The 27,243-nt window shown below is 40.3% G+C and overlaps 1 protein-coding gene across 1 annotated transcript in view; it reads right to left on the reverse strand.

The window, feature by feature from the left end:
- Positions 1-813: 813 nt before the first annotated feature.
- Positions 814-27,243, reverse strand: part of CDH20 (cadherin 20) — a 198,176-nt gene continuing 171,746 nt past the window's right edge. The window contains exons 7-12 of the mRNA XM_012774498.3: positions 25,442-25,695; positions 18,045-18,181; positions 15,921-16,042; positions 11,206-11,323; positions 6,722-6,973; positions 814-2,731 (exon numbers count right to left, since the gene is read on the reverse strand). Of these exons, the coding sequence (XP_012629952.2) occupies positions 2,226-2,731; positions 6,722-6,973; positions 11,206-11,323; positions 15,921-16,042; positions 18,045-18,181; positions 25,442-25,695 (1,389 nt within the window). The 3' untranslated portion in view covers positions 814-2,225. The remainder of the gene's footprint in view (positions 2,732-6,721; positions 6,974-11,205; positions 11,324-15,920; positions 16,043-18,044; positions 18,182-25,441; positions 25,696-27,243) is intronic.

Consider the following 27,243-nt stretch of genomic DNA (forward strand, 5'->3'; position numbering starts at 1 on the left):
TTGATTTGCCTACATTCGTATAATTGGAATGTTGTAGAGCATAGTTTGGGCTCATGCTTTTTCTTTTGCTTTAAGTTTATTTATTTTTACATGACACCCTATTCTTAAACAGGAAGTGTGAAAGCTGCCTGCTTTTCATGGGAAGAAAGGGTTAGTATGCTTAAGATAGAAGATGAGCATTTGCTTGGCTGTTAGAGTACCATGTAATATGCACAAAAGCACATCTTGCTGGCTCCCAGACCCTTATCAGTTTTCTCATACATTTTTGTCAAACTGTCCTTGTTCCTGGTAAAAAAGATTCAAAACACCACTCTGCTGATGGGATGAGATACAATGCAAGTGGGCTGATAACCTAATCTTCGTATGTTCAAGAGTGAGCAACTATACCAGAGGTTCTCAAAATGTGGTCCCTGGATAAGCAGCATCAGCATTACCCACAAATGGGTTAGAAATGCCAATTGCCTCAGATTTATTGAATCAGAAATTCTGAGGGTGAAAGAGTTTAACAAATTATCCAGGTAATTCTGATACACATTAAAATTTGAGAACTGTTGCTATCACCAAGGCTCTTAGAAAACTATTTTGTTCACAATTTATCCTCAACTGTGAAGATAACTGTGTATAATAGTCTTTAGTAACAGAATGTCAAAGAAAGAGATCATGTAACCACCAAGCACTTATTAAGCACCTACTGTATGCAAACAACTATGTTAGCTACTGTAGGAAAAGGAAAGATGAATCAAATATGGTCTCAACCTTCTGTGAACTCACCTAGGGGTGATGAGTGGAACATAATTGATTTGCCAATAAAACATATAAGTAGCCCACTAGCCTGCCTCCTCGGTGGCTATGTGTAACACCCTTTCATAAAATGAAAAACATGGGCTAAATTTACCATTGTATCCTCGGTATTACCAAGCCATCATTTGCTCTTTTCCGAGGTGAGAGTATAAAGAGTGTTCTCTAAAAACTCAACAATTTGAACCATAATTTTCACTTGGTCAGTGAACTGAAATAGAAAAGTACAGCCTCACATTTCTTTGCTATTGCTTTTGACTTATGCATCAGCCCCAGCCCCAGGAATCTGAGGTTAGATCAGGATTACGAAGTCATCTACCTGCTCGGCCATTAAACAAATGTAGAATACACTTTCCCTTCTATTTAACTTTTATTAAAAGAAGTGCTAAGGTACTGAGATGCAGTACATCATATTTATTACCAAAATTATTAACAAATATACAAAACTTATACATGTAATTTTCTTACATCCATTTGTTCTCTATAATACTGATTTTTGTTCAAGTAGGTTATCTACAGTATGTAAACATCCCTTGGATTGACCTCACACAGATTAGGAAAGCCCTATAACCCATGCTTTTATCAGATACTTCTTTTTATTTGGCTTTCGTTTGTAGCATCTAATCTCCACATTTGGCACATGGAAGAGACATCTACAGTGCAAAAGAGGCAGATTTTTCTGCTTTCATTCTGAACAATTTTTGTAGGGGCACAGTCAAAGAGCTGAGAGGAGAACACGAGCACTCTAACTTGGTGGTGCTGGATTAGCTGTGATGCCAGTAACTCTTGGTTCAGCCATTAAACTTGAGCACAAAGTCAATGTCTCTTCCTTCTCCCACCCTCCCACCCATCCCCCATGCAAGGCTGATTCAGTCTTAACCTTGTCTCAAAAGGGTTAAAAGAGCTTCTATCCATTCCAGGACAGGAAGGTTAATTTCAGAGAAGAACAATTTTTCTGTGTTCTTGTGTGGGTTGGTTTTTGCGGTTTGACGAGCCAGCAAAACTCTTAAATGGAGAATAAAATACAAGAAAAAAATGGATACCAGAGGAGCACTTTCTGCTTTCAGCTGCCACCTCTATATTCCAGACCAGAACCTTTTGTGGTGGCAAGGTGACACGGACCCTGGCAAATGACAAAGAAAAGACAAGCTTGCCTCCAAGCCTTTGAATGTAATTCAGGAAAATTAAAAAGGAAAGAAAAGAAAGATAATTGGAGATTCTGCCCTCCTCTTCCTGGGTTTCCTTTTGATTATTTAACTTAATCTAACCAAGTAAAGCTGATCCAGAGAGAGCTCCGTCCGCCCCGCTCACTCCCATTCTCACTCTCCAGCACAGTATTGCTCTTGTGGTCGGCCGCACCTCGTCCGCGAAGCATCCGCGGGCGGAGAACGTCTGGATTTGGACGTGTGCCTGCCTCTCGGCTTCCGTCACCACAGGGGCGCGGGCCCCTCCGACGCCCCGTAGAGCTCGGCCAACTTCCGGAAGCGGGGCCCCCAGTCTGTGAGGAAGTCGAAGCTCTGCTCCGAGTCCGATGTGGCCGACTGCAGGGAGCTCAGCGACCCAGCTACAGAGCCGTCCCCCTCGAACATGTATGTCTGGAGGGAGTCGAAGGGCGGGGCCCACAGGTCCATGTCGGCCTCGTAGAGCTTGGCCAGCACGTAGCTGTGGACGGTGCTGTTCACGGCGCACGTCTGAGGCACGTAGCGGGAGAGGCTCTCAATCTCCGGCAGCATGTCCTGCCGCGTCTTGGGGGCGGCTCCTGCCTGCGCCTCCCTGGGGTTCCACATGGCCGCGATGTCGAAGGCCTCGGTGTCCTCCTCGCCGCCGCCTTCGTCGTCGTAGCGGACGATGTTCTCGTGGATGTTTTCCTCGTCATCGATGATGTAAGGTTGTTTCCGGTGCCGCCTCATGGACAAAATGAGCAGCACCAGCACTGCCGGAAACAAGAAGACAGGCTATTTAACCAACGAGACCTGGCTGTGTGCCGTGACTGAGTATTCTTGACTAACCACAGACACTCGAAGAGTTTACTGAGTGTTGAGCTTAGAGACAGCACTTGGGTATTTTAAACCTCAGAAAGTTCTAACTTAAGTCCACCTGGTTCTCACTCTTTATGCTATGTCGGATTGAGAGCTTGTGGACCAGTGAAATCCTGTATTTTTTCAAGTGGTACAATTAGCAGTTGCATATAAAGCCTACATCAGCTTGGTGTTTTGAAATAGTGTGTATGTACACACCCAACACCCAATGTAAAATCTTATTAACAAAGCATAAAGCATTATGGTCTGCTGTGTAGTAAGGTAACCTAAGGACCAGATCATGTATTTCTTTATATGATAATTTCTTTATATCTTTATATGATAATGAATATACATTTCTCGTGTTATAATGTGGAGATCTCATTATGTAAGGTGGAATTCTGCTTTCTTGTATTAGCATCTTAATAAGATTGTATTCTCTGTGTAATCACATATTAATGTGCATATAGACAAACATGCTAAGTATGAGCTAAAGTTTTAGTCTTTTTATACCTCCTCCCAAAGATAAGAGAACATTAATGACCCCTGGGGTCCAATAACTTCAGATTCCTCAGAAAAGCCTTTGCTTTAGAGAGGTGATTGTGGCTTTCTGGACCCAATGATGTTCATAGAAGAGAGAGGATAAGCAGTGACATTTTATATAATTCATCATGTTATCAGAGAAGCACCATACTGTTAGATGTGCCCTTGCAGGTTTGGATAAAATTTTATCCCAACAAATGCATTTTTTTTTTCCAGGATGTGTTCACTCAGGTTTAAAGGAGAGATAGAGATAATCCCATTGAGCTGTTTATCTCTGTGACTGAAAACGTTTTCCAGGAAGTGTGTTGAGGTTTTAGTTGTAGAACTGCTATTGATTTTTTTTTTTCTGGTGTGCTTTGTTACAGCCAGTGAACAGTGACAGTTTGACAGCACTGCAAAATAAGACCCCAGTTTATCCAAGTGGAAAAAATGGAGTATAGTCATATGTGCAGTAAGAGATTACAGAGTGACTAATAAAACTTACAGTAATGATTTTTTAAAAAATTTGAACATCGATGTGTTTCGTAGATTGCAATTAATGATATTAATACCTAATATTTTCCTGAATGCCTTGTGTGACAAAATGCACACACAGGATCCAATGAGATACTCTTGTATATTTTCTGTATGTACAAAAATAAGAATGGACTCAAAAGACTGTGGGGATTTCAGAGAAAGAGACAAATAGAACGCTAAGGAAGTGAAGGCTTGAATTGGGTATCAAAGGCTGGAGTGCTGTTTGGATTGATGCAGGCTGGAGAAATGGGATTCTATGTGAACATGCTGTGTTTATGGGATTTAGTAAACAGTGACTAAACCCAAATATTTTTAAGACTATGCTAAGCAGTGGGGAAACAACATTGAATATGGCATGATTTCTGCTCTCATGAGCTTGCATTCTAAGGAGATTATAGATGCTGATGATTAATACAAATCAGACAGTGATAAGGGTTATCATAGGGTCACAAGTATTGTCGGGAGAGTACAGAGGCAAGGTTGGTGAATTCTGCTTGGCAGACTGAGAAGGGCTTCACACAGGTGACCTTGAAGAGGGATGGTATGTTGGAAGATGCTAGCAAGCAAAATTGGAAAAGTCTTTGAGTATCTGTTGGAGAGAATTCTGATAGTCATGGAGAATTAAGCAGTTTATATAGAACTAGTCCATCTCTTGAAAAATAAAAATTGACATGTCTTATTTTTTTAGGTAATCTGATTCAAATAACAATTATTGGATAATGCCTTGAAAATCAGCTTTTGGGAAAAATGGTCCTATTCAGCTGAAAGGTGTCCCTTTCAGCTGAATGACAGAGTCATTTCTAGGGATGTTTATTCTTTAGGTACCAGAGGCACAGTACATAAGGCTTATGATATTTGAGATATGAAAAAAACCCCACAAAGCCAAAATTAATGTGTTTATTTAATTGTCCATAAAATGTAGTATTTTGTTGACAACTACAACTGAAATCTTACAGTTTTATGGACTGTTTTTAATGTGGGATGTGCATTCTTAGAAATAAGAGTGCTTAAAACTGTGAGGCTGTTATGACAGCTCTGCTCAATTTAGCTCCTGAAAACTGTTTACTTATTCTGTACAATTCAAAAGATAAGACATCTTGAGTTTGGGAAGGATAAAATAAATTATCCCTTGCATGCCATTTCTCACTTGAGAGTCTCTTTGAGCCAGTCTTTTTAAATCAGGATTTACGTAATGATGGCTCTTTGTGGGCCAGGGTGAACTTACAGACATTTTCTAAAGATAGAAGTAAGGACAGCCAGTCTGGAAATTTCTCCTAGGAGCAAGTTTCTTCAAAGGCCTCTTGCAGGTCATCTTGTTCTGCACTCAAGGACTCCCAATGCCACCGTATGGACACTCGAGGAATTGCAGGAAAGTTGGAATTGTAGGGAGGTTTTGTCAATACAGTCATGGACCAGAAACCGTAGCAATTTTCTTTCTTCCGGGGATCCAAGGACTTAGAAAGGTTATTTATACTTTTTCTCCCTTCATATAAGACTGAAGTAAAACAACAAAATTAAACTACATGCTGTGTTTTAAAATGTGTTCTGAGATGCGTATTCCACAGCCGTAGCTAGAAAGTCAATCAAGTGCTGTCCTTTCACACAGTTAGGGATATTTTTCTTTATTCTGACCCAGACTCTTGGTGTAGAGGTGAACTTTGGATCAAGGGTATATGTGGCCATCAGCACATCGATTCTCATTTAAATCCCCGTTGATTTACTTTTTTTTCCTCATAGAAAGCTGGGATTTCTTTAAAATTGAATAATATTGCTATTTACTAAATCTGCTTTTCTCAAAGCAACATATATATGCTGTGCATTAATGTATAAGAAGAGTAGGGATATATGTACAGATACTTTCTTGGTTTCAGGAGTTGGTTTAGATGTTTTCTTGTTTTTGAATGTGGACTTAAAAAACAATCGCATGGATAGCCCTATGCACAAGGGAGCTGGGTGCCTGCCTTGCAGTGTGACTTGAGAAGAGGAAGGAAGGATCCCCTACTCCAGTAGTGCTTTCCCACTAGCCTGTCATCACATCACACCTTTTTATATCACCAGCATAGGCAAACTGGCCCTGTTTTGTCACTGCCCTTTGTTAGATGTCTACAGTGTCTGGGAGGATGCTAATGCTTCTAAACAGCTTATTCCCCAGATTCATGTGGTTCATGCTATCACTTCCTTCAGATCTCTGCTCAGAGGTCTCTTTATCACTGAGGGATTTACCCTGACTAAGCTGTTTGAAATGGTACCTATCCCTGTCCCCTGTCCCCCATCCCCCGGGACACCTTGTCCCTCTTTCTTTCTCAGTATTACCACCTCCAAAATTGGGGGATGGTCATTTAGAGGAAGAGCAGTGCTGCTGAGATGCAGGGGTGCCCAATGTATGGTCTGCCTGCATTTCAGTCCTGGCTCTGCCTCTGACATTTGGCCTTGGGTCTGTCACTTACCTCTCTGTGATTTAGCTACTCCTTATCTGAAATTAATGGGTTAGAGAGGTGATCATCTTATCCTATCCAAAATTATAATTTGGTTCTGTAATGTCAAAATGAACTAGCTCATTTGAAATAAACTCATGAAGACTGGGAAATGTCTGTCTTATTAATCCCAGCCCTTAGCATGGAGCTCCTGCTCTTAGTAGATGATTGATAAACATATGTGCTTTGATATTGTCAGAGAGGCCTTGAAGGGAGGGACTATCTTCAATTTTTTCCCCCAGCTTCACTCTACTACTCTTTCAGTAAGCATAATTTGAAAAACACCAGTTTTGAATAGGTGTTATGATGGTAACTGATTATCTGAGTAAGCATTGCAGAACCCCACAGAACAGAAAGGAGCCCCTTACTCACCCAAGAGGACAAAGACGCAGGCCAGGATGGCAATGAGGGCACCCCGGCTCAAACTGACTGGGAGCATGTAGGCCTCAGGGCTGCAGGACATGACGCGGCCATCGTCGTCACAGCTACACACCTGGATGGTCAGCGTGCCTGTGCTGCTCAGCACTGGCTGCCCACTGTCTGCTATCAGGATGGGCAGGTAAAAGACACTCTGCTCCTGCTGCCGGAAGCCAGACCTCCTCGTTAGAATCCGGGCCGTGTTATCTGAAGAAGCAAGGGGTTCCAGGATTGAAAAAGGAAAGGTAAATTAATTTCTTGGATTGAGGAAAGCAAGGGGGCAGGGACAGCGTATAGGAAGGAGAAAGAAGGATAGTCAAACGTGCCCTGAAGGTGTTCAGCTACAGCTAAGGCATGTTTGCCTGGATCAGCATTTGGATTCAGAAACCAAGATTTTTGCTTGCTTTTAGGCAAAACCCTGAGGCCTAGGAGAGAAAGCTTTTTTTTGAGAGTCTGTCTTACCCTTTGTGACATAAAGTGCCCACGGTGAACTGTCAGACTTCAAATCTAACAAAAATGTCCCTGGGAAAGCTTGACAGAAATGAACAATCACTGGTGACTTGTGGTCCCTGTTTGTTCCTGCTCAGCAGCTTGCCAAGGCCCCAGTGCTGCTTTGTGCCTCCAGGAAGAGAACGCTGAGGAGCCCATGCGGCTGTGGCAGATTGCTTATTTTTGCCACTTTGGCTAGAATTCATGTCTTTTGCTATTTTCTTTTATGTCTCTGAAATGCAGTCACCAACTCCTCCTGTGCTTCCTCAAGAACCTGCTCATTTAGCAGAAGCTTATTTGAAATCCCCTAATCATATGACACACCCTGTTATTTCTCCCGGCTTAGTGGTCTAAGTTTAAGCAGTTAATGTGAACTTGGTGAAAATTTGTTCCTGATCAGCAATACTAGTTATTTTTTCTTCAGTTTTAAAGGGGATTAGCCAATTATTAGATGTGTTTCTACCAAGCTGGGATGTGTGTGTGTGTGTGTGCACGTGTATATGTGCACGTGTATATTTATAAATATATTTGCCTACTGTCACGTTCTGGGAGTTTTAATTTTTTAACCTGTGTTTTCAAGTCTCCTGGAGTGGGTTTGAATTCTAAAGTAGGTACATATTTGCAAAGTGCAGACAATTTTCAGCAGAGGAAAAATTTGAGAAATGTGGTAGGACATATAAGAAATGACTCTCAAAGTGAATACCACCAACATGGAATAACGTCTGGATGTGTTTCATATTTCACAGGAAAGAGTCTAGAACTTCACAAAAAATTCTAAGAACCTAACCAAAGTAAACCTTATTAATGATCATCAATATTTCTGGTTCTCCTTCCCTTCTTGCACATAATAAAAGATTATACTTTCCTATCCTCTTGAATTTGGGCATGTCTTTGTGATTTGCTTTAGTTGATGAAATATGAGCAATAGTGATTTGTGTCACTTCTAGGCAGAAGCATGTCAGGAGCTGGCATATGATTCTCTGTTTTCTCTTGCCTTGCCGTGGCTGTGTGAGGTGGAGATCTAAGCAGCCCAGGACACTGCTACAGACGGTGGACAGCTGTCCTGGGGCACCTGGACATAGTGGGCATTATGTGAGCAGGAAATTAACTTTAGCTGCACTAAGCCACAGAGATTTTGGTGGTGGTGGTTCGTGTAGCATAACTTGGCCTATTCCGACTAATACATTATCCCTTAATTAACTTTTCCCTTTCCTTCTCCTCCTGCTTTTTATGGTAGCAGCTATAATTTATTGAGTGCTTGTGTGCGATGTACTTGCACTTTACATGCAGTATCTCATTTAATCTTCACCACAATTTGGTGAGATAGTAATAAACCTCACCCTTTTATAGTAAGACAACTAAGGCCTAGAGAGATTTTATAATTTGTTCCAAGTCACTAACCTAGTTAGTAGCAGAACCGGGATTTGAACTCTGGTTTCTCTGACTCCAAAACACACACTCCTTGGCCCTTTTTTCTTTAATTTTAAATAATAGATCAATAAACATATAAGGTGGGCCAAGCACAGTGTCTCATGCCTGTAATCCCAGCACTTTAGGAGGCCAACGTGGTAGGATCACTTGAGGCCAGGAGTTTGAGAACAGCCTGGGTGCCCTGTCTCTACTAAATAAATAAATAAATAAATAAATAAATAAATAGATAGCTGGGTATGGTGTCACATGCCTATAGTCCCAGTTACTTGGAAGGCTGAGGCAGGAGGATCACTTGAGTCCAAGAGTTCAGGGCTACAGTGAGTTATGATCATACCACTGCACTCTAGCATGGGTGGCAGAGCAAAATGATGTCTCAAAAAAAAAAAAAAGAATTAAAACAATCAGAGCATCATGTTGCTGAGTCCATTTCTAGAAGGGGACCAACATATAGTAGTCATTTGGAAAATTTTTGTTGAATGTGATAAAGCTTTAGTAATCCATTTGGAATCAGTATTTGTTTTTAAGGTGACACCACTGTGTGTGTGTGGCTAAAACAGGGCCCAACTTCTAGTCCCAATCTTAGCACCTACTCTCTGATCTTGGGCCGTTTGCTTACTTTCCTCATCTATCCAATGGGACAGTGAGAATCACTGGGATCAGTAGCTTGCTTAAAAACTTGCAGAATTATTATAAATATTAAATAAAGCAAAGCATGGGAAAATGCTTCTGTAATGAGGTGTTATATACACACAATCTTGTTGTAATGTTTTGGGGCTACAAAGTACAAGAGGTTTTACTTGAGATAGTGCCCTGTTGTGTTCACAAAAGGACATATTTTGGGCATGGGGGCTGGGGCACCTGACAGTGGATCCGCCACATGAGATGCTGGTCAATTTTTCAGTGAGCTGCGGGAAAGGATGCTCGTGGCGTAAATTGTCACAAGGATGTGAAGAGTTCATGCTCTCTGTTGAAAATGTGCTGACTTCTCTTTTGAGAAGTCTTCCAGAAGACAAGTCATGTCTTTTTTTTGTTTGTCCTGTTCCAGTGGCCCATCTTTTTAAGGTATTGGTTCCATGAATTGGTGCCCAAAGTCATCTTTAAGAAATTTTCAACATTTTGCTGCATATTGTTTCTGTATTGATTCTGACAAATACCAAAGTGAAGGACTAGAGTGACAACTGAAAATTTAAAGAAACAATATAATGTGTTACTCCCTCCACCCACACAGTTTCTTTTGTAAAATCAATCGTGTGGCAGCTGAAACTACTTTTTGCAGGAAGGGTTTCCCTATGAAGCAGATAAATGAATAGTTCAAAACTTTGACCCAATAAAAATCTCAGACTACTTAATTATAGTATTTCTGTTTTTATAATTCATATTGCCATCACTTCTAGAATTATTATAGTGATTTTGTGATAACATTACAAAGGTTGAAGGGATGTCTTGGAAGAATTCTTTTTATGTAGAAAAAAAAACAGGTTTGAGATTCTCAAGTTTTATAGAAGAGGACTGTCATGTGGAATGGAATTAATACTTTTAATCTCAAATTATTGATGTTTCAGACTAAGACGAGGCATGCCTATATGTGACTTTTTGTTATCCTTTGTTTAGACTTTCGCAAAGTGGCAATGTTTTAGAATTGGAATAAAAATGAGGCTACTGCAGCCCTAAGAAGTGATGACCTCTTCAAGGTCAGATGGCTAGTTGGTAGCATCTAGTCAGATGGCTAGAATGGGCTTATTTGACAGATTTATTAATAACTGATTTTTTTGAATTGCTTTGACCTTTCTTTGAAGCAATCATCTGGCAAAAGAACAAAAGTCTCTCCGTTTCCCATCTGTGCTCAAAGAAGAGTGTGCTGGGTCTATAAACCCCTTAGCTGATCTGAATGGTTGTTGGGGAAGAGAGGTTTAGATTTTTGTTCCAGTAAAGCTGTAGTGGGGTGCACTTTCTGGAAAGGGAACCCCACATGAATGTGTCTCTCTAAGTCATTCTAAAGTAATAAAGTTGTTTCAATGCCAGAACTGCTGTATGTGCCTATATTTGCCCTTTGCTATGTCTATTACTTAGGCTTTGTCTCCCTTTTGTTCTGAGAGCTTTTCGCTGCTTCCCCTTTGATCCTTTCATAGAAATGTTCCTTCAGGTTTTTCTCTTTATCTAGGTTGCTTTCTGTCATCTTTCTCAGATTCTTCTCAGTGTTTCAGAACACATAAACAGGGCTGCTTTCTTTGGGAATGAATGAAGGCGTTTGCCTCTGCGCTTTGCAATGTGTCTGGCACAGAACATGTCCTCGGTAAACATCAGTTGAGTTACTGACTGAATGAAAGTTTTTAGATTCAGCAGAGGGCTATCTTTGGCTTTGATGTTCTGAAACAAAACTTTAAAAGATACTACAAATTAATGTCCTTCCTGGTATTAAAAAGCAGGTGGTCTTTGACACTGTTTGCATAGTACAGTAACCCAAAGTAGCCAGACTAAGCTGTAGAAAAGCAGAGATAGCCAACTGTCCACTTGATTACCTTGGTTGTCCCTTACAGTGAAGTTGGGGTTGTTAGCAGCCTCGGGGGCCAAGCTGTAGTAGAAATGCTGACCATTGAGTGGGTCGTCTTGGTCCACTGCACTCACTGTCTGGATCAGCTGAGGGAGGGACATGGAATTGGATGAGTTGGAGCCAAAGGAGAAAGCTTTAGGGCCCAGTGAAATCCAAAACTCAGAAATCCAGTGGTGGGTTGTTTTACATAATTAGAAGGACATCATGGAACTTACCTGGAAAGTCTCCATACTGTCACACAGCTTAGGGTTTTCATTTGGTTTATTATTGGGCCTGAGTATATTAATAGGCATAGTGTAAATGCTACCTAAATACTTGAGATGTTAGGCATCAATATAGCTTCTATTTCTGCTCCGCAGCCAGCCATTTTTAGGTAGTTTAAATAGGAAACTTTGAGTTAAAGGACTGGAGTGCCACAAGGTCTGCATGACCCCCAATTTTCCTCCTCTCACCCCATCTGCTTTACCTCATCATTGGGTGAATGTTTCAGGGTTAAATTGCTGTCTTTGAGAAGCACCTATTTAAGAATGAACACTACCTAGAAGGGAAGTAAGCAGACATCAGCATTAGCTCTGTCAGGTTAAGGGAAAACATGCAAGGGAGTGGGTCACAGGCAGCCATGTATTGTTGGCAGGAGGAAGAGCTAGAAAAGGCGTAGAGCACAAGACCCCAGGTGGGATGTATGGAAGAGCCTAGAGTCAGAAGCAAAGCTGGGCGCTGGGCAGAGCAGGAGGTGGGGTGGCTTCCTCTTGAGCTCTTTGGCCACGTTTTGCCTTATGCACAGTGCTTTTCAAAGGAGTAAGTTGCATGAAGGTTGTGGAGACCATGGTGGAAAAGCAATTAAAGAAAGCAGTGTGAAACAGACGGCTGGAACAGGAGCAGGCAGGCTAGGGGGGTATAGAAAAGGTGTTGAATGGTTGTCTCCTTCCTATGTGTTTGCTCCTCTATCAACGGACAGCACCAACTATCCCTATCCTTCTCAGGCTCAGCCCTGTAGACTTGCCACTCCTGCTGTTAAAAACCAGCTATGCTCCTGCCACCTTAGAAACCAGCACATCAAAGGTCAGCTTGAGGGCCCAGAGGGACTTGCTTAGCCTGTGTTTCTTCATCTGTACATTAAGGGAGGTAACGCAACCCTCACAATATGCTGAAGATTAGCAGAGGGGATGCTCCCAGCAAGAGTCCTTCTGGACACCATGTTGCTCAGATCCCTCTTCAATGAGGGACTTGTTGCCTTGGCCTTCACCTCCCAGTCTCTTCAGGGATTACCAGTTGCAGAGAGCCTCCTTACCCACGATCACCCCATCCTCCAGGACAACCCACCTCCAGTGGCTGATTGATGTGATAATACACAGGCCTGGCCATCCCATCTCAGCTTGGAAAAACTCTAGTTCTAGACTCTCTGTGAAGGTAGCCTGGGCAGTTTGTGGGTCTGCACTGCAGCTGGACTTCTCCTTTTGCCCAGTCCTGCCCAGTCGTTCCTTCCCTCCCACAGGTGTTGGCCCTATAGGCCCTCCTTAATAAACACTTTCTTTGCTAGAACTCCATCACAATATATGCCTCCTGGAGAACCCGACTGTTAAACCTAAACGTAGGGACAATGGAGTTGCAAGAAAGGCAAGTAGGCTGGGTGAGGTGGCTCATGCCTGTAATCCCAGCACTTTGGGAGGCTGGGGATCATATGAGGCTAGGAGTTTGAGACCAGCCTGGACAACATAGTGAGACCCTGTTTCTACGAAAAATTAAAAAAAATTAGCCATGTGTGGTGGCATGCACCTGTAGTCCCAGCTACTTGGGAGGCTGGGGCAGGAGGATTGCTTGAGCCAAGGAGTTCAAGGTTGCAGTGAGCTGCTATGCTCATACTATTGCACTCAGGCCTGGGCAACAGAGTGAGACTCTGTCTCAAAAAGAAAAGAGAAAGCAAGGGGCCAGGTGAGTAGAGTAGTGGAGATAAACTTGCCCACGGCCCCCAGTCTCGCACCAGTGCTGCTCACACACTAGGATCACCTGCCTGCCCCATCCCCACATGGAGACAAAGCCTGCACTTTTCTGCTAGCTTGTAGTGCCAAACGTTATAGATAGAGATAACATATTTCTTGAGGAATGTTATAAGTGGGTGATTCTTTATAACTTGGCAAACATAGATGGGAAAATCATTTTAGAACACCTGACCTGTAAATTGTGTATATATTGGCGAGATTGGGGCCAGAGGCGCGGGGCTGGTTGGTTACGGGCTTTCAGAGAATGAATGAGTGAAGACACTGATCTCTAGGTCTGGGCTGGGAGCAACCTGGCCGGCTCTCCTGCTCTCTCTTCCCCAGGCAGGTCAAATTGCTTCCTCAGCCCCACTTGTCATGCAATATTCTGCTCAGCTGGTTTCATTCTGCCCTTGGCCATCACCAAGCGTGTCATCTGATTTCTTTATGGGCTTCCTTCATAGCTGCTCCCTAAGAGAAAAGCATGCATCTGGACTTGGCAGACATGAAGCTGACAACAGTGTTCAGCAAGTAAACACAAGGAGGCCTGATTCTTCATAAACCAGACATACCTCCTGACCTGCATACTTCTGAAAGTCTTCAAAACATTTCCCAGAGCCCAAATCAAAGGGTAGGATTTTCAGTATCTTGGGGTATAGGTGACAGGTGTGACAGACTTGTGGCTCATTCCCTGAACTTGAAGTCATAGGTAAGCTGTATTTCAAAACACTGTATAATAGACCATTAAAAGATGTATTTAGAAATGAGGGATATGTTTGTTTGACTTTGGAAATAGGAGAGGTGGTTAAAAGGCCATGACCTATCAGAATGCACCCTCTATTCTGAAGGCCTTCAAGAAAGGGAGTGTTTTGTTTTTGGGGGAGGGGGTCTAATTTACTGTCCTACTTATCACTCTCTTTATATTATAGGTTAAAATTAGTCTGTTTTGTCATAACATAAATATTAATTATAAACAATATTTTATAGAATTTTATTATAGATTAAATATATTCTAATATATTTAGAATAATATATTTAATTATAGATTAAATATATTATTATAATATATTTATAGAATAAATTTTATTCTATATAATCTATATAAATTGTCATATTATAATAAAAAACAAAAATTAATAAAATAAAAGCCCAGACCCCCTCACTTAAAACTCAACTACCTTAGCACAGTAGCTATACTATTTTTGCCTTTTCCTTCCTAATCTTTGTTCACATGCAGACATAATCTTACATAACTGCAAGCATATATATGTAGTTTTTATATCTCCTTATAATAACATGGATCATTTCTTGTGCTATAAAGTCTGCATTGTAACTTTTATTAGCTGCATAATATTTCAGGCCCTTCTAGACTAGAAATTCAATAATGTGGAAGTAGAACTATCCTGGACTTCTTCAAAAAAAGGTTTTAGGATGGCTATAGACCATTGCACCAAATTTTAAGAATTGATGGATAAGGTAAGTTTAGGTAGAATCATTATAGAATACCTTTTTTTCTCCCTGAGGGATGGGACTCACTTTTTGCTTTGACTGAGTGGGATGTTAAAGATGGGTTGAGTCAATCTTTGATGAATTCCGGGAGCTAATAAAAGTTTTGGTTATAAGCAGACATAGTCCCTGTTTAGCAAGATGCTGGAGGTGCTGTTCCAGGAGAGCGAGAGAAATGAAAACCAAGCTAGATCATGATCGGAGGCCTGAATTACTGAAGTGGGAGCCCTGGCCTTGTAAACATGCACTTTCCATCACCCCAACTTCCATATTAAAATAATCCTAACCCATTTGACCCACACCAGCATCCACAGGCCCACAGGAAATACTCCAGGGCAGTAAATTAGGACTGTAAGGGATCTGCTGGGTCACAGGTTGAGGAGAAAGGCGCCTTACACAAGCAGGAGCAGAGTGGAGGAGATGGGCAAGTCATGGGCCAGGCGACAGCCTGACAAGTGTGTTTGTACATGGCCCCTCCAGGTGAAGTCTGGATGGTTCTCAGTTACACCACTTGGGAATTGATTAACTAAATATTCAGTTAGGTTTAAAAGCATACTTAAAAAAAAACATATAAAAGTATGTGTCTGAAGATTATGGAGGTATGCTTATTTCAAATAAGTAGAATGCTTTCCTCTTAAAACTTACCTGACATGAGCAGCACTAAGTAAATGGGTGTTTTATTTGAGTAAGGAGAGGGGGTAGGTAATTTCAGATAACAAAGCATTCTGAACTAGGCCAGGCAGTCCTTAAACAATGTACTTGTTGCCAGATATTAAGACAGGGAGGTGGGGAGATACGGAAAATAATTTTTTCCCTACTGCAAAATGTTTTTAGGGATTGGTGTTACACTCAGGAAAAGAGGAGACTTTTCTTCTGTCCCCTGGTCTGTATGGTCCCTTACTTCCAGGACCCAAAGTGTGTGTTGTTACAGTTGGTACTTAACAGTTCAGTTTATACAGGCTGCTCTGTGAATCACACCACCGGGAAAGCACTGTTCAGATCATAAAATGTAATGTAAGCTCCAAATAGTTGTCTTAACAAGCACACTGTTGAGACCTGGCATACAGAATTTGGGGACTCTGTTTTGTAAACTGTTAGTTTCTGGAGTTGAAATGTGTTTGATGGAGAATTTGGTTATCTGTAAGAGTTATTTCCATATATCGGGGGTTAACCCAGGTGCGCCGTTCACAGGGTGCCATACCTGTCCCACTTTGGCATTCTCACAGACGAAAGCTTCATAGAATCTGGGGAACTCTGGGGCATTGTCATTCACATCTAGGACTTTGATTGTGACAGAAACACTTCCAACCTGGGAGGGATTGTCTAAAGAGAACACAAGGAAAACCAAAAACACAGGAGTTTAGTAATGCAGAAGAAGAATGCTCTTTCCTGGAAGTCAGTGTTTACCTGGTCAGTCTGGGTCTTAGAGGAATGGATAAAGTACATGGAAATGGTAACACAAGTGTAGGATGCATCTGTCGCCTGCTCAGAGTGGGGCCAGGCAGAAGAGGCAAGGACAGAACGAGGTGTGTGTTGGAGAGTGTGTTTGCTATCAGGAGTATGAGGGGAGAAAATGTCACAAAATGAATCTTAAAAAGAGGTTTTGAATCTCCCACTTGGCTCATACTTCTGTCTCTGGAATGAAAGGCAAGTCAACTTTATATTTTAGGCTTTCAAACAGCCCATTTCTGATTGGATGCATACTATGTGGCACTGCTTGGCTTTGTTCCTGTGGAATAATCAGCTCTTTGAATTATATTTCCAAAGGTTTCAAGTTATTCACCGGAATACAGATAACACTACACATTCATTCCTGCTTAGGGACTAAGGGGATATTACGGGATCAAACACATACCAAATCCATATCTTTGGCTGGAGCAGAAGTTCTCATAGTCACTCATGAGGAAATATGGTTTTTGGTCTGTGTCTTTTGCTTGGCACAGCCACACACAAGATAATTTCACAGCCCCAGGAATGCCCCCCCTGTCTTTTTCTGTTTTTGTCACCACCCCAAGGAGATGAAATAGAAATAACAAGACACAGAAATTATTCTTGGCGAATAATTTCACTAAATCCCAGAATGCATTTTTCTTCTGGTTCGTTTTTTTTCTTTCTTTCTCAAAAATAACTATGCTCTACGATTTCCCCCCTAAATACTTCTATTGCTTGGTTACCAGAAAGTGCCAGCATAATTAAAATTTATTCTGTCATTATAACAGTGGTATTTGTATATAGAAAGAATAATGAAAATTTCATGAAAAACATAGAGGAGAGGAGAAATATGATCTACAATCCTACCACCAGAGATATCTGTTATATATGTAACATTATACAGTATATGTGTCCAAAAATGTGAAGCTACACGCACACACACACACTACAGTTAAGCAAATAAGAGTTGGATTCAGAACTTTAATTTAATTTTAGGACAAGAGTATCTTGTGTCACTGTATATACTTTGAAAGCATAGGTGTCAAGGTCTATATGATATTCTTATTTTACTATAGGTTGTATCACAATTTATTTAGTCGATTTCCTATTACTGGACATTTAAGTAATTGCCATTTTCTATTTTAAAATAACATTGCAGTGGACATTTTCATATATAAATCTTCGTTGATGTCTCTATTCCCTTAAGATAATTACTAGCAGAATTTCTGAGAAAAAGCATATGAGTATTTTGGGGAATCTTAATATATATTGCCAAATTGCACTCCTGAATTGCTGTGCTTAGATATTGCTAATAGGTTCAGGATTACCATTTTTTTGAACCTTTACTATCACTAGGTAGTATGAAAAGCAATTGAATGTAGTAGTTTATAATAGAATTTTTGTTAAATTTATACTATATATTAATCTAGTCTTTATTAATTTTCCATTCCATTTATAAGTTTATTAATAAATTTTCCTATTATTGTAAGATATCTCAAATTCTTGTAGACATAGATGTGTGTGTCTGTAAGATGAATAATGTTATAAATGCTTCCTTTTATCCAATGGTAATATTTTATACTATTTATGCACTCATGATCTTATTAAATATTGAAAGCCGCGTAGATTTCTCAGGAATCTTTCCTTTTCCTCATAGTTACTTGAGGTAAAAATGCTATATTTTCCTGATTTTGCATGTTTTGTGTGCACAGAACTAAGTACACAGGAGATACTCAAAAAATATTTGAACTGAATGCATTCCCTTACTTGCATAAACCATAAAGACCATTTCTTCCCTTAAAGAATATAATTTTTATTACACGTTCAAGAAACTTCCACTTTTTACAACACATATTTTGTCACTGCACGGAGACCAATTTGTTGTGCTACTTACTCATTTCCATAGCAAGGACAGTGATATTATGCCAAGAAAATTCTTCCCGATCTAGGGGTCTTGCAGTCATTAGGGCACCTGTTGTAATATCAACATAGAAAAATCTTCCAGGGTCACTGTTTCTGTCAATGGAGTATCTGCAAAAACATGGATTATGTATATCATTTTCTATTTATTTGCTAGGGAGTCCCTACCTATAGGAGGCTTTTAGCAGGATGGACCATGTCTGTCTAGGTTACTTATTGTAAATAAGCCTGGAGTTTATGAATTTCTGGGGTACAGCCTGCTGGAAAATGTCATATAAGCTATGCAATTAATGGAGTATAACAAGCAGATGTTCCATAACAAAAATGGCTCTTTCTGTTCAGGCAATGCACTTTATCTATTGCTTCCACCTTTCATGTTCAATCTGAACCAATGTGCATTTTTTTTATTTCAAAGTATTTCAGAGGTACAAATATTTTTGGTTACATGGCCTGTCATCTAGTGTTCATTGTACATGTTAGGTAGGTTTTCATCCATCTCCCGCTCCCCCCTGCTTGATTTCCATGGAGATTGACTTCCCTCTGTGCACATGTGTGCACTTTTATGCAGGTGAAGAAGGATATTTACAGGGACTTGTGCCTGACAATTTCAGACCTCTCCAAGGGGAGAATGCTTGACTCAAATTTTGCTCTTGTTTGTATCCTTTGAGTCATTAGTTAACTTGGTCCTAGGTAAGATCTATAATTTCTGTTGAATCTGATTTGGCAATCCACTTCCTTTGTGTTATCTCATGTGGTCCCCATCTTGGAAGATTCAATAAGTATGGACAGAGTCTCAGGCATCTGTATGTTCAAAACCTTCCATAAGAAATTTCGATATATAGTCATGATTAAGAATCATTATTGAGAACCTGCGTGGTCCTTAGTAAAGGCCAGTAATTGTTATTGTTTTTATTATATATACATTTTTTTGAGACAGAGTCTTGCTCTGTCACTCTGGGTAGAGTGCAGTGGCATTATCATAGCTCACTGCAACCTCAAACTCCTGGGCACAAGTGATCCTCCTGCCTCAGCCTCCTGAATAGCTGAGACTACAGGTGCATGTCACAATGCCTGGCTAATTTTTCTATTTTTAGTAGAGATGGGGTCTTGCTCTTGCTCAGGCTGGTCTCAAATTCCTGAGCTCAAGCAGTCCTCTCACCTCAGCCTCCCAGAGTGCTAGGACTATAGGCATGAGCCACCGTGTCTGGCCTCTCTCTCTCTCTCTCTCTCTCTCTCTCTCCACACACACACACACACACACACTAGAAATTTATTGTTTCATAGGAGGCTGGGAGTCAGAAATCAGCATGTCTGTAGAGTTGGTTCCTTCTGAAGGCTGTGAGGGAAAATCTGTTCCATGCCTCTCTTATGGACAGCATTTTCCCTGTTGGATTCACATCATCTTCCTTCTGTGCATGTCTCTATGTGTGTAAGTCTCTTTTATATTTTTAATGGACAAATAATAATTGTATATATATTTATGGGGTACAGTGGGATGTTTTGATACATGCATACATTATAGAAAGATCAAATCAGGCTAATTAACATGTCTGTCACCTCACGTACTTACAATTTTTTTTTTTTGTGGTGAGACTATTTAAAATCTATTCTTTTAGGCTGGGCATGGTGGCTCATGCCTGTAATCCTAGCACTTTGGGAGGCTGAGGCCGGAGGATCACTTGAGTTCGGGAGTTCGAGACCAGCCTGAGCAAGAGCGAGACCCTGTCTTTACTAAAAAAATAGAATGAAATTAGCTGGACAACTGAAAATAGAAAAAAATTAGCTGGGTGTGCTGGCGTGTGTTTGTAGTCCTAGTTACTTGGGAGGCTGAGGCAGGAGGATCGCTTGAGCTCAGGAGTTTGAGGTTGCTGTGAGCTAGGCTGATGCTGTGGCCCTCTAGCCAATGGCAACAGAGTGAGACTTTGTCTCAGAAAGAAAAAAAAATCTATTCTTTTAGCAATTTTGAAATATACAAAATACTGTTGCTAACAATAGTCACCATGCTGTGCAAAAATAGATCACCAGAACTTATTCTTCCTGACTAAACTTTGTGCCTTTTGGCTAACACCTCCCTTTCTTTTTCTACCTGCCAGCCTCTGGTAGCTGCCATTGTACTCTTTATCTCTATGAGTTTTGTCTTTTATGGACTCTGTGTAGAAGTGAGATAATGTATTTACCCTTCTTTGCCTGGCTTATTACAGAATTTCCTTCTTTTTGAAGACTGAATATTATTCTATTGTGTATATATACCACATTTTAAAAAACCATTCATCTGTTGATAGGCGCTAGATTGTTTGCATATCTTGGCTATTGTGAATAGTACTGCAGTGAATATGGGAGTCCAGACATGTCTTCGACATACTGATTTCAATTCTTTCATATATATACCCAGCAGTGGGATTGCTGAATCATATGGTAATTCTCTTTTTAGTTTTTTAACCAACCTCTGTACTATTTTCTAAAATGCCTGTACTAACTTACATTCCCATCAACAGCATATAAAGGTTCCCTTTTCTCTCCTCCTAGCCTATATATATATATAAAAATATTAATAATGGCCTCCCATATACATGTGCATGTATAATATATATATAGTGTGTGTGTGTATATATGTTAGTATAGTGTTTGGTAAAATAATGTTTTGTTTAAAATACAGCATATAGGTTGTTTTTTTTTCCCTGCTGAGACTCAGGATGGCTGTTCACAGAGTTAGGGATTAAAGAGCCAGCTGATGAGTAAGGGCTAGAGAAGTTGGAATCATTTCAGTAATGACTCCCTAAGAGTTAAGGAAATTTAAGAAAGCAAATTAATGCCTGTCTCTGCCTATGACCCTATTTAATAAACATCTATTGTATGTCAGGCACTACTTAGCACATACCACATACATTGACTCATTTCATCTTTACAATAACACTGTGAGGTAGGTACTATTATCATCCCCATTTCACAGATGAGAACAATGAGGTACATGAAGGGGTTAGGTCACTTGCCCAAGATCACACTGCAGGGAATCAAGCTCAGGCAGTCCTGCTTCAGGTCTCTGTTTCTAACCACCAGGCCATGTTGCCCTACCACCCTATGAGATCATTTAAGGAAACAAAACTTTATTTCTTAAAGATAAGCCATGGTAGCTAAGAGTTGACTTCTTAATAAAGAAAAAAACACATGCCTATAAAGTTCATTTAGAATGAAGTGGATCACTATTTTGTCCCCTGGCTGTAATTTGTCATGTTTTAAAGTTTCCTGGCTATTTTTAGAGTTGAACTTTCTTTTAGGAAAAAAAAATACAGGTTGGCTCATAGTCTTATCTTTTAGCCCCCCAACACGGGAGAAAAGCCTGGGCAATGCGGTCCCTGGAGCCTTAACCCTGTTGGCAGCTCTCCAAGAGGCAGGCATGGTGCCGAGGGGACAGGCAGCCTGTGATTGACCAGTTTTCTGCACCCAGAGCTGCGGCACCAGAGTGACTGTCACAGACACACGGGGGATGGGGTGATAGAAATAAGTAACCGACAGCACTGCCTGCCGACACACCAGAAGCCCTCCTTCTGGAAGCCTCCCTCGTCAATGGGAATTCCTCTCTGATTTCCTAAATGAGGCAGGACTTGAGGGAACAATGGCCTTGCTTCTCTGAAGAGGAGCGATTAGTAGGTCCAAGCCAGTTTTCAGGAGGCAGGAGAACACATTAAAGGTGCAGATACAGCTGGAAAATGAGGGAATTGGGACACACTAGTGATTATGTAGGTGGCTTTCTTTTCTCTAACAATAATAGTCTCACCTGTTGTGAGCAGAATTGGCACAACACACACCTACGAAGTTGCCTTAAGCCAACAGTCGCCGGTGTGTGCTGGGCTCCCCAAGCGTTCGCTTGGCTGAGGACATTCTCTGAATTTGGAAGTGCTTTGGAGGTCGGGTGTCAGGGGCAAGCTTGCTAAGTCCACACACGCTCTAGGCAGGCACAGGAGGGCAGGCTGTTTCCACACCAGCAGAAGCCTATTTCAGTCGCCAAATGGTTCAATATCCTGCTTGCCAGAAATTCCTTGAGAATGTATTAAAAATTCTGGGTAGCCAAGCATTGTCTTCTCCACGTGCACATAACTAAATCTGGAGATTTCATTTGGGGCTTACCAGTAAACGATGACCAGCTTATATACCTGAACACACCATCAACTTTCTGGAAAAGAGATTATAAAAGTCCTAATAATTTTTAAGAAATGTTAAATGGCCTTTTATCTGTAACTTTTTAAACTCCAGGTGATATATTGATTCTTTTGTGATTTAATAGGTATTTTCCATTTAGAAGTAAAACCTCAATTTATTCTTCATAACAAAATTGCAGAATAAAAATTAGATGGCCATGTAGCATGTAATATATACAAATTATTTTGATAGAAAATAACTGTTCTATGAAAAATAAGGATAAAATGGGCAATTTGGGGAGAGAGAACATTAGAAAACAATTTCCAAATAGATTTATTAAATGATAGCCAGAGGTTTAACTTATAGGTGTTTTTCCCTCTGAGAGTCTAGGACCCCCAAAGTTGCGCTTGGGTTCAGGGATCATTCTTTGTTGCTGTGGTACATTACAAAGAGTCAGGGACCTCATATCTAGCATTAAGAATTCTGCCCTTTTTTCCAACTAAAATGCAGAGGGAGAATTATCCCCAGATCTGATAACTGGAATTTCTCTTTGCCTCCTGTGCGTGAGTTCTTGTCTTCTTACATCCAGGCCTGTGGCCCTATTCTTGCCAGTTTCTTGTGATCTAGAGTCCTGCCTCAGAATAGCCCAATAGATGCTGCTCTGTGTGTCTGGGCTGTTCACCATTGCATTCATCTTGGCCGGACTCTACTGGAATAGCCAGGCATTCCTTTATGGACCTCCCTGATACTAATGTGCTGGCCAACTGATGGTTTTCTACTGGCCCATTATCTGAAGCCACATTTTCTGTTAGCCAGACAGGATTCCTTAATCCTTTATCCACCTCATTTTGCTCCATGCCAGCAGTGCATCTAGACCTGCTGGTGTTTCTCTTTCATTCCTAGATGTGCCTTGAGACAATGACTTTAGTCCTGAATACTGCGCATACACTCTGGGAGTGTGTGTGTTTCTTGACTGTGTTGTCTTTTTGTTTGTTATTCAGTAGTGCAACTCCTAACAGAACCCTTTTCCAGTGCTTACCACATAGGGATCCAGGATCTGAATCTGGAAAGAAGATGTGGAAGTATCCGTAGAATATTCTGGCGGTTTTAGAAATGGGATCTGATTTTTTTTAAGTTTTGCTTATTTTATTTCAAACAGTTTCCCCCATGAAGTTTTATTCTCTAAAGTTTTCCCCACAGTATCTTCTCTGATATGAATAGACTAAAGTATTATAGATTAATAGGTATATAATTAATATAGATCAGAAAGTACATATTCCATATTGCTTCTGAAAATAGAAATTTACAATAGAATCTGCTTTTTTTTGTTGTGATTGTTTGAGGGATAATATAGTTTTGCTAATTTCTCCCCATTCTCTTTTATAAAGCTTAAGGTTGAAATATCACTTCTGTAAAGTTGTTATAACTCATAACAGAAAGATTAGTTGGCCTTTGAAAAAATAAAATATCAGAATTCAAACTGCTCAAAAGAACAAAAGACACTCTATAAAAAAGACACCTGCACTTGAACGTTTATAGCAGCACAATTCACAATTGCAAAGATGTAGAAACAACCCAAGTGCCCATCAATACATGAGTGGATTAGTAAAATGTGGTGTATATATATATACACCATGGAATACTATTCAGCTATAAGAAACAATGGTGATATAGCACCTCTTGTATTTTCCTGGATACAGCTGGAACCCATTCTACTAAGTGAAGTATCCCAAGAATGGAAAAATAAGCACCACATGTACTCATCAGCAAATTGGTATTAACTGATCAACACCTAAGTGGGCATATAGGAATAACATCTATCGGGTGTCGGGCAGGTGGGAGTGGGGAGAAGGGGGTGGGTATACACATACATAATGAGTGCAATGTGCACCATTTGGGTGATGGACAGGCTTGAAGCTCTGACTCTAGGGGCAAGGGGGAAAGGCAACACATGTAACCTAAACATTTATACCCCTATAATATGCTGAAATAAAAACAAAACAAAACAAAATCATTTTAGCCATTTTAATGCCTGAACATGTGAAATGTTTACTAGTGGGTTAGAGGCAGCAGATTTCTCCCTAGGACAGTTATTCTCTGGAGAGAGTCACTCTTGTTAAACTGTAAAAGCACATTTTCATTAAATACAAAATAGCACCAGGTGAGAGAAGGAGCCAGCTGACAGAAAAGGCATTTGATAAATTGGGGTGTGTTTAAAATGTGTTATCTACACTAAAGCCCCAGATTCATTGTACTATGTGGCTTTCAGCAATTAGTGTGACAGATGGCCTCAAACAGCCTTGGAATCCTGATCTTTTGTGTCAGGCTTCAGAGGCTTGGCAGTCGTTTTGGAAGGTTGAGGCGTCAACCTGTCCACCAGCTATTTGCACTTTGGTTCCAGAATTGATGGAAAATGGCCATGATTGTAAGAGCAATTCCCTTCTTGAGGGGCAGCATCTTGGTTGGAATCTTTAATTTCAAAACATACCTTGGAGAGACAGATATGTGGGATTGCAGTACAAAGCCCTGTCTGGCCAGTCTGCATGGCATCGAAGCCACTGACAACAGGAGGAATAGTTTCTATGTCTGTTCTTTTCTTAGTGTATGGAAATATACATGGTACATGGTATTTTCTACATTTTTTAAAAGTAAAAAATGTCAAAGGCTCATAGAAGTTGGAAGAAAGTGCAATGATCACACCTTATATTCACCACTAAGAATCAACAGTTTGTATCATTTTGATATCTATGTGTCTGACTAAGCTTTATCTGAATTGGTGATTCTAACCTGGGGGGGATTTTGTACCAACTCCCTGGGACATTTGGCAGTATCCAGGGACATTTTATGTTGTTACCGCTCAGGGGGTGGCTACTGGCATTTCATGGGTAAAAGAGATGCAGCTAAACATCGTTCAGTATACAGGACAACCCACCACAGCTGCACAGAATTATCCAAGCCCAAATGTCAATAGGACCACGATTGAAAACTGAGGAGTGTATGCGCGTGTGTATTCGTGTGGCTGAACCAAATGAAAGTGAGTTGTAGACATAATGACACTTCATTTCTAAACAACATAATAGGCCATGTTATTTAAACAGAAAAATCTCAAAGAAAGAGGAGAGTCTCCAGGGATGGGATAGAGAAGGAAGAAGCAAAGGGAACAGTGTGAGAAAATTATATACAAGGGAAGGAAGATTCCAGGGAATAAGGAAAAGGCGAAATCTGTGGGAAAACCTGATTGAGTTGTTGGTCACATCCGGGTCCTTGGCAGAAAGGATCTGTATGGTCGTTCCAATCGCCACATCCTCAGGCACCTCCACAAAGTAAAAGCCAGGTTCAAACACGGGGGGCTCATCCACATCTTCCACACTGATGTGCACTGTCGTCGTGTCCTGGAATGGGCCCAGGTTCAGAAAACGCATCTCTAGGTGAGGATTGGCTCCTTCCACCCTTAAGGTATAGCTTTTCTTGCTTTCAAAACTCAGGGGCTGAAAAGTAATGACAGGAAAACCGATTAGCCACTAGCATATATGTTAAGGTTCTAAAAGGATGTCCAGTATCGGTGGCTGGTGGGAAGATTCCCAAATTCATTAAAATGATGGAAAAGAGGTGAAGGGGGAAAAGGAAATTTTTCTCTTATTCTGTAGTTCTTGGTCTAAATGTTAGTTTCAACACCTTGGGTAAGGAAGATAAGGAAGAAGCCAGACACTTCAGAGATAGTTAAGAAAGCCAGTGTGATGACAAGGAAAGCCATTATCCCGGGCAAGCTTGGCTTTAACGTGTTTGCTCTTTTTAATCAGCATGGTCTTTAGAGACAGTCCTGGGAGCCCCCTAAGTTCGGGGCTTACTTTGCCTAGGACTGTCTCAGTTCTGAAATGAAAAGTTTTATTTCCTGGGAACCCCATTTATCCTAGGTAAACCAGGACAGTTGGTGACCTTCTCTTTAGAGATGCTTGCTCACTTGAAAAGATGTAATGACAAAGAATGAGCTTTTGTTCTGTTCCAGAATACCCATGCAACTGAGGCTTGGGCTTTTCTGTTTTCTTTCTTTAAAAAAAAAAAAAAAATTCTTTTTGAGTACCAAGACAATGGTGATTCTTTCCAAGAAACTATCATAAGTGCCTCACAAGGGTTCTTGGAGCACCGTGTCAGATCAATATATGTGTATTTAGTTCATCATAGATGATTCCTTTTAAATCCTGATTTGCCACCTTATTTTATAGTTGAAGAAACTGAGACTGAGGGAGCTCAGAAGACTGGACTAAGCCGACATGGTTATGTAGGTGGAGCTGAAATGCTGGCCAAGTGTAAGAATTCCTCACCCAAGGCTCATCCACAAGACTTTAATTTTTGTCTATTAAATTCCATCTCCTAAAATATATTTTTTTTGATTGTTTCCTTTTTCGATCTATCCCTATCTTGAGAATGTTTTATTTCAAAATAAATATAGTACTCCAGGGCAGAAAGTGAACCTAAATGTTATTTCTGAAGAATAGTCCATTTTTTAAAAATCCATTTTTAAAGCTGATAAAAATGTTTAAGTGTTTTAAGCAATAATTGTCTCAGAACATCAATAATTTAAAAAATGGAATTTGTATTCTATAAAATAATTACAGTGGATAGCAAAGCAGTTATTATAGCTTAAAGTCATATGTCTACATGGCAATGACGAATTTTTCAAGTTAAACATCATTTTTTCATAAAATGTGCTGAATGTCAGCACATTGCATGTTAGAAAGAGGCATGTGCCTGTTTAAGCAGCTGCTTTGCTTTTGAGAAACATCTGTAGAAGTTGCTTTAACTAAATGTATTATTTTCTTTTTTTAACTTAAAATTTTTTATTGATACATAATAGGTGTGCATATTTTCAGGGTACATGTGATAATTTAGTACATTCATATAGTTGTTATTTTTAAATTTTATTAAAAAAATTTTTTTTGTTTTCTTGCTGTTTGGTTACCACTTGTTCAGCATTTACTTAGTACCAGACATTATGCTCCTTGTTTCTTGGGTTTTTAGCCATTTCCATTCAAAAT

Source organism: Microcebus murinus, chromosome 17 (assembly GCF_040939455.1).
Source record: "Microcebus murinus isolate Inina chromosome 17, M.murinus_Inina_mat1.0, whole genome shotgun sequence".
Lineage (NCBI taxonomy): Eukaryota > Metazoa > Chordata > Mammalia > Primates > Cheirogaleidae > Microcebus > Microcebus murinus.